At 32.2% G+C, this 8901-nt stretch overlaps 1 protein-coding gene across 1 annotated transcript; it reads left to right on the top strand.

The window, feature by feature from the left end:
- The first annotated feature begins 3764 nt into the window (after positions 1-3764).
- LOC102601989 (U1 small nuclear ribonucleoprotein A-like) lies at positions 3765-8730 on the top strand. Its single transcript, NM_001287862.1, is given in 5 exon segments — positions 3765-3923; positions 4022-4194; positions 7306-7399; positions 7695-7783; positions 8256-8730. Coding segments are annotated over 5 exon segments (762 nt in total). The 5' UTR covers positions 3765-3811; the 3' UTR covers positions 8550-8730.
- The last annotated feature ends 171 nt before the right edge of the window (positions 8731-8901 follow it).

The following is an 8901-nucleotide window of genomic DNA, read 5'->3' as shown; positions in this document are numbered from 1 at the left end:
CCAACACATCTTTTTTTAAAAAAAAAAAAAAAAAAAAAAAAAAAAAAAAAATAAACTAAAAAAAAAAAAAAAAAAAAGAGAAGCAGGTTGATAGTCTGCTTCATTTTTTTTTATATTTATAATTTTTTTAATAATAATATTGTTTGTTCCATTACTTTTTAGCCGTTATAGTAAATTATTGTTATAAAGAACTCATAATTTGATATAATATAAAATAATGTTTTTTTTTATGTTTCCTCTCAGTATCTGGTTATAGAATAACAATAAAAAGTGGAAGTTGTTATCAACACAATTAAAGGCCTATTTTTGAACACACAAAATATTTTTGTGGAGCCAAAAAGCTGTGGCAAAGGCAGATTCCTATTATTACATTAATTATTCAGTGATCAATATTAATTCCACACAAAAAAAATCCTAGCTTTAATTTGCCTCTTTTAGACTACCAAAAGACAACATTATTTTTCTGGAAAAAAACTCAATTTGCTCTCCCTATCATTCGTCCTTATCATATATTATTATTAATTTCAGGCTCACAGAATATACATATTTTTTGTGTATGTTATTTTTTACCTAATTTGTGGAGCAAAACCTAACTACCACAAGGAAAAAAAACAGAAAAAAAATCTTAGTATGTAATTTAGTGATGTCAAACGCACTGTTCAGGTTGTTTGACTAAGTTTATAAGTTGATTGAATTAATTTATAAGTCGTATTTAACTTATTTACGTATTTGATATACAATTTAACCGGTGAAAACAGTTTAAAAAAAGAAAGAATTTAATGCCACTTGTGTCTTGATAATCCCACATGAATTTGACACTTGATTTGGTCTAATGATCTTATCCATAAACTTTAATTTAGTAATAATGGGTGATCACATTGTTGGGAAAATATAGGCTTTCTTTCTTGTAGTTTATTATCCTTTTGAACTTATCTTTAGTTTGCCATTCTCTTATTATTACTAGCGGAGCCAGAAATTTTAATTTATGATTTTTGAATTATAATTTTTTAGTGAATTTTGAATAGATTGCTTATATAGTTATATATATTAACTGAGTTTTTTTAATAATATAAATACATAATTTGAATAAAAATTAATGAGTTTTCTGTTACGTAACTCCTCCAATTTTATTAGGCCGTACTGTTGATGATGTTTTTTTCTGTTATTAGCGTAGTAAAAAAAAAATCATAATTTTTTTTCATGACCCGTCCTAGAAAATTGAGTTGGTAATACTTTAATTTGATTTTTAACTTTAATTTCAGCTAAACAAAAATTCAAACATCAACAACATCACGTCTAATTGGCGATAATTCAAAATTCAACCAACTAAGCTACTAAAATTCTCCCGAATAATAATATTCATTTTTCTAGCATCTCAGTATATTTTTGGAGACTTTGATACCATCTCCCAATTTTTGAGAGAGGTGTGAATAAGATTGTTTAGTTGATGCTTTAATTTGATCTTACTTGTGATTCACAAAATATTCTAATGTGCCCAATTTTTTTATGTCCACTCGAAACTTGTGATGTGCTACTTTTTTTGAGAATTCAAAGATTTTTCAAAAGTATAGTATATAGTATATACTGTGGTGCACTTAATTGGGTAGCTTACGATCAACGAAACGAGACAGTTACAAATGAGAGATCAAGGTTCGCTTTCAATAAAAACAAATAATCTAGGTTATGCGTAGGTCATGTAAAATGAAGTGTGATCAGTTGATCATATTTAATAAAAAATAATAATGAGTAGATGGAAAATTGCATGTGTTTTTCTCTTTATATGGGTTGTTTTCTACTTTTTGTCCTTTATCAATTAAAATTATGTCATTTAGAAACTAAAATCATGTCAAGACATAACTTTCAGGATATCATGATACGAAAGTATAAATTTATACCATGCGAATAGATTATTTATTACGAGAGACATAAAATAAATACCAACACAAATAAGGACAGACTGCAAATGACCCATTCAAGTGTTACTCTTGTGTTTAACTAATTATATCCAAATTCATTTTTTTCTCCAAATTAATAATAAATGACACGTATCAATTATACACATTTCAACTATGTAATTATGATATATTTACACTTTAATCGAGTTCAGGCTTGCGTTTGGATATGCGATACAAGTTATAATTTCAAATGAACATTTGGACATGTGATTTGAGATTTTAAAATTCCAAATTCAAAAACAAAGAACACATTATTCAGGATTACAAATTTTTAAAATGTAAATATCAAATCATGATTTCATCTCGCACGTCCGGATTTGTCGCCATCTCTAAATGTTCCCTTGAAGGATCAATTGTCCAAATAGGAATAGATCCAACTGGGCTGATTTTCCTTCCAATTGGATTGAGTTATGAGGAAATGACATGTATATACAACTGATAGTTATAATTAGCAATAAATAGCCCAACATTAATTAACATTTAATAGACAAATAAAAAATAAGCACAAAATGGCCCAAATTAATAAATGACATTTTAATAGTTTTTTTTTTCCCTCGTATAACCAATATCACTAAACAACAAAAATAATGAAAACATAAAATATTATATACAATACGTAACTGCCTAAAAACGTAAATTATGTATTTTCATATATTTTTTGTTCGTTACTTGATTAAAAAATTCAATTGTATACTTGATGATTGTATATAGGTAGAAGAATGGTGTATTCATTCACTTAGTATTAATATACATTTATAGCTATGTTATCCCCTCCAGTGTATACATATTAAAAAAATCAAACACTTTATGTATTCATTCACTTATCCTATGTATACACTGCATTGAAGATTTTGTTTTAATCATGAACATCATGTATGCATTGCATTCATGTATACATATCTGTGTATTCATTCTCTCAAAATTTGTATACATTCCAAATTCTTTCTTTAGTAAATGAGAATTGCACGTGGAATATAAAAATGATCAATAGCAAACACACAAGTCGAATCGGATAACGAGAAGAACTTACATGGCTTTAAATTTTAGAGTTATGGATGGAGAATCCACAAAATTAGAATTAGAATCCCCATTTTTAAGAATAATCCTAGGATAATTTTCTTAAACATGACAATTGATACCCACAATTAATTACTATTACATAAATTTTTACCTAAATTAGATATAACTTTCAATTTCAAAAATTAAAACCCAAAAAAAAATTGAACGACAATACAAGAGGGGATCAAACATAGGCGAGCAATTAGAGAAATTGACGGGTAGACATCAACAAACCATCAAGAATTTAAAAGCGAAAGAGAAAAAAATACACTATGGACGAATATTTTTATAGAATTCAATATGTAAAACTAATAAACAAGAAAGTAAATCATCTTTTATTCAAAGTAATGAAGAAGAAGAATTGAATAAATATTTACATAATCAATAAAAAAAACATCATTCAAAAGAATCGTGTGTATGGGAAAGAAGAAGAAAAAAAAGGCAGAAAAAAACCACTTCCCAATAAAAAAGGACATCATGCTGCCACCTCCTAAAATTATTTAATTTAATTAAAAAACTTACCCAACACGTGGGCTACTAATTGCAAAATTTAATTTTTAAAAAGTACTTTTTTGTTCAAGAAAATAAAGAATGGCTATATGTTGCCAATTAGTAAAATGGGATGTCATGCTGTGTCATTTTTTCTTGAGTTGTTAAGGGGCTCAAAGCCCAATTGTTTATCCAGCCCAAGCCCAAATCGGAGCCCTATTCGTGCCCAAAAATTTCTGGAGAAATTAACGACAACTGAAGTTTCTACCTCACCGGCGAAAGTTGCAGCTAGGCGTAGACGAGGAGCCATGGCGGAGGCGAACCAAAATACGAACCCGAATCCAGCCCCTAGCGGCGGCGAAGCTCCACCGAATGTGACTATTTACATCAACAACCTCAATGAAAAAATCAAGCTAGAAGGTACTCCGTACTTGTCTCGAATGTTTACGCAGAACATTATCTTCGTGTTTCACTGTGTATAAAATGTGTTATGTATATTGATGGTGATTGAATTGTAGAGCTGAAGAAATCGATGCACGCTGTGTTCTCACAGTTTGGTAAGATACTTGAGGTTTTAGCATTCAAAACCCTAAAGCATAAAGGACAGGCGTGGGTAGTGTTTGAGGAGGTTTCTTCTGCTAGCAATGCACTTCGCCAGATGCAGGGTTTTCCTTTCTACGACAAGCCTATGGTACTGGATTGTAGCTTGTTACTGGATTCTAGATTGTTACTGTTGCAATGTGTTTGCTGCAATTCTAATTCATTGGCACAAAAATAATCAACTTTACTATCAATCCATCAATTATACCTCTCAAACTAGTGGGGGTCAGCTATATGTAGGTTTATATTGGTTGATTTTATCATAATTTAGTCACTGTGAATCCACCATTTTGTCTTTATACTGACTTTGGGGATGGATATGGTTTGTGACCATAGATGGAGCTAAAGAAAATTAAATATTCTAGTGTGGCTTTGATTATTTATTTATGTTATTTTCTTGAAAAAACTAATGATCAGTAGGGAAGGTATCATAACCATATTTATATGATCCTAGAACATATTGATTGCTCAAGCATTTAGGCATCTTACCTATGCTTAATTAGAGAATGCTATTATTCATGGTCAAACTTTGTACTCCCTCCGTTTGAATTTATGTGACACAATTTGACTCAACACGGAGTTTAAGAAAAAAATGAAACTTTTGAAACTTATAGACCTAAATATGCCAAAACATTTGTGTCACTATAAGACTTCTAAAACTTGTGGTCTTAAACATGTCATATCATTTGTGTGTCTCTAAGAATTTGTTATCAAGAGTGAATGAGAAGTTAAAGGTAGATTGTTCCCACGTATAGAAATGTGTCATTTCCTTGGAACGGATTATAAATGAGTAACAGTGAGAGTATAGTCTGTCTTTGGGGATGTGATGGATATCAGAAGTAAAGATGTTAGGACTTAGGAGTAAGGATGAGTGTTTTTGAGGTCTTCAAACCAGTTGCCCTATATGGAAAGAAGAACTGAACTTCTTTTGGCATTTTTTGTTTTAGCAAACTACTAGATGAGCTTAATTGAAGAGATATGTTCAATGATGATTCATACAGTCAATTGCAACTTCCTTGGGATTGATTTCTTTTCATAACCCCAATACATGTTGTATGCATATACTAGAATAGCATGATAAAAATCAAAGATTATGTCCAATTTGAAGCTATCTTGGTTGTTCCCTCATTACTTCTCAAAGGATTTGGAGCATGTTTGTCGTAATCTAGCAAACAACTACACAAAATTTATCAAGCAAAGAATGTTGTCTCAATCTTAAATTATTTGTCTACAAGAATCCTTTGCATTTCCGCTTTATTTAAGTTTCTAATAACTTAAATAATTTGATTTTAAAGGATAGTTTGGCTAAAACTAGATGCTCTTTTGGATATTACAATTATCCTATACTGACATACAAGTCTCTGACCAGATTAAGGAACTCCTGATAATCAGCAAACCTATCACACTTTTTGATTCAAGATATTTGATATGTTAGAATGATTGACTGATAAGGGTACATTAGTTAGTTCGTTGGCTAATGAATGAGGCTAAGATCCGGCATAACCAAATGGCAAGGTTAGCGGTTTTTAGTCTCATTATTTGGAGGTAGATGGAGGATATATAAAAACCGTGTTGACTCATAAGATTCTATATTTAATAGCACCTGTATATTATCATAGTTAGCCTTCTCTCCCATGAATTCTCCGTCCAACCAAATTGGATCTGCCTTTGCAAATCTTTCTGCAGTTTCTGCAAAGTGTATTTAGAACTTATGATGTGATCACCTGAGGTAGAAAACTTGATGGGTTCGGACAACCCATTTTGTGTTACCAACCCCAGTGAAACTCCCATTACAGGTCTATTAATGGAAGAGTAACAACAACAACTAAGGCTTATTCCCAACTAGTTGAGTATTATATATATAGTTGCTTTTGTTGTGTTGTATCCTAGCTAAGTCCCAATTGATTATGTGAGGTTACAGGTCTTTTCTGAGACAAGTTCTCTTTTTATTTTTAATTGACCTTGTTCCTTTTAGCACATTCTATCATTGTACTGTAATATCCATGGACCAGAGGTGAGATGTCTATGTAGGACATGATCAATCCTCGATATGTGCTACTTGCATGTATGTATTGGTCCATAGATGGAAGAATGGAGTCATAATTGATAATTGTAGTCATAATCTGCTTTGAACATTTAATTGTTTCAATAAACAACTGTATCTCCTGGTCTCAGAGATTGGTTAAGATAATCCTTGCCAAAGATATTCCGACCTGGAAAATTATTTTTGTCATCATCCAAATGAAGATATTCTGAAATGTACATGCTGCTTTAGCATCACGGGAGCTGTGACTTTGCAAACTAGACTTCTTTTAGACTTTAGTTTCAATTGTGTACTAGATGCATATGTCTCATCTTCACTTGAGTTTAAGAGTGCTTTTCCATGCTAGTTCTAGGTGTCACCTCATTACTTGCTGTTTTTTTTAAAATTGTTTTGATGAATACGGTTAAAAATTATTGCTCTCCATAGGCACCCAAGAAGTGCAAATAGTTGCAGGGAAAAACCCAAACACATGCAAATAGTTGCAGGAGAAAAACTCAAATGCCCACAAAGTTGAGTAACTCAAGTGAAGTGTGTATGTGATGTACATTAATTACGTTACACCAAAAAGACAAAATACAAACATCTATATTTTAGTTGTCTTTTGTTCTTTTGCAAAACATGTTACCATCTATATTTTGTTGTTTTGTCCTCATAAAATAGTTGTTTTCTGTTCTTGCATGGGGTGCTACCATAACTACTGATGATTCACATGCAGAATGGTTAAGATGTTTATGGATATTGTTTTGCATACTTTGGTATTGTTACATCATACATGCTACTCAGTCCATTTCCTCATTGAGTAAAACAACTGGTTTGAGTGATTTTTCTCAATGTTTACTTTTAAATGCAATGCTACTCTTTGCACTTACATATTAGTATGTTACGAGGTTCAGCAAAGTGCATATAATGCTATACAATGTGGCCACGTATTTGTTTGTGGTTCTTGCATGCGCATGCTGTGTTCATCTGTTGATTACTTGAGCAAAATTAATGTTGCTTCTAGATATGAGGTTGGGGTTTCATACCTGGAGTCGCTTTTTTAGTTCCTGAATTAACTTCTTTAGCTCAATTATGTCTTATGATAGCTACTGTTATATGTTTTTTTGGTGTACTATAGATTGGTTACATAATTTTCTGACACACATATATGTCTATTAGAGAATACAATATGCAAAGACGAAATCTGATGTTGTAGCAAAAGCTGATGGTACTTTTGTTCCCCGAGAAAAAAGAAAGAGGCATGAGGATAAAGGTAAGTTCTTTCATTTGAAAATTTTCTAGTTCCAATATTCGTTTGAATCCCTAGAGAAGGTTGGACTATACATCTAAAACATGTTACTTCATAGAGTTTGCTACATACTGTTTGCTATAAGCTACATAAAATAACAGGGAGATGAATTTTACCCTCCAACTTCTGTACTTGTGATTAGCTTCCCTGTCCCCCCTCCCCTACAACCCACTCACTCCCCCCAAATAAAAAAGTAAATAAAGTACAATTACCTGACTATTGCAATTTTATTAGCTATTTATTTACTGTGATCCTGCAGGGAGAAAGAAAAAGGACCAGCAAGATTCTAATCAAGCTGGAATGGGTCTGAATCCTGCGTATGCTGGTGCTTATGGTGCAGCACCTCCTGTAAGCATTTTCCCTACTTTTCAGAAACTTTGTTGAGTTTCCTGTTTTCTGCGTCATATATATTGAATTAATGAGATTGTATCATCTGTTTTCCTGTCACTACACTACACGAAGTTAATCAGGTGATGTGATTTTGATTTTGTTTTGAAAGACGTTGTCTGATTTTTCCTATTAAGCACACAACACATTTCTTGGGGTGAAAAGAAATCGGGAGCAATACTTGAAAGTGCTCCATGGTGCATGGAAAGTGGAAGTTACGTAGTTGGGAGTTAGAAGTTTGTTGCTGGGTTCTTGATTAGCTTGTGATTTGTCTCTCTCATTTTGGTGAAATCTTGATGTATCAAGTTAAACACCCTTCTAATGCACATAGGTTTAAAATGTAGTCAATTAGTGCTTATTTGTGATTTTTTTAGATGCTTTTTACAAGAAACTTTCTAAAATGTAATTGTTTCCCCTTCTCCAATTGCTGCAGTTCTCACAAATACCATACATGGGTGGAGCTAAAGCTGCAGTACCGGAGGCTCCTGCTCCTCCAAATAGCATATTGTTTGTGCAGAATCTTCCTCACCAGTCTACTCCAATGATGCTACAAATGCTCTTCTGCCAATATCCAGGTTTCAAGGAAGTTAGGATGGTTGAGGCAAAGCCTGGAATTGCTTTCATAGAATATGGAGATGAGATGCAATCCACTGTTGCTATGCAAGCCCTGCAAGGATTCAAAATTACCGCCGAGAATCCCATGTTGATTACATATGCAAAGAAGTAGATAAGACTATATTTTAGCTGCTGTCTGTAGAATTAAACATCAACTTTCAACTAGGATTTGAGTGTTGCAATTTTAAGCTTTATGATCCTTGGTTATCTAAGTTTAGCCGTGTATTTGCTGTGTACTAGCAGCACCTTGTAATTTTGATGTGCTTCTATAGACCATTTACCATTTTTATGAAGTGTCAGTCTCATTTGAACATTATTTGGTGGAGAAAAAACAATCTCTTTGCCTCTATAGTCTACATTGTTGAAGTGATCAGTGTTTCAGTTATCGCAATATCCATGAATGACTTCTTACTACTATCAGAGAAGCAATATACATATATATATATTTTAATTATTTGGTATTC

The sequence above is a fragment of the Solanum tuberosum genome, unplaced genomic scaffold (genome assembly GCF_000226075.1).
Source record: "Solanum tuberosum cultivar DM 1-3 516 R44 unplaced genomic scaffold, SolTub_3.0 scf00309, whole genome shotgun sequence".
In the NCBI taxonomy this organism is placed as follows: Eukaryota; Viridiplantae; Streptophyta; class Magnoliopsida; order Solanales; family Solanaceae; genus Solanum; species Solanum tuberosum.
This window is presented reverse-complemented; position numbering and strand designations above follow the sequence as displayed.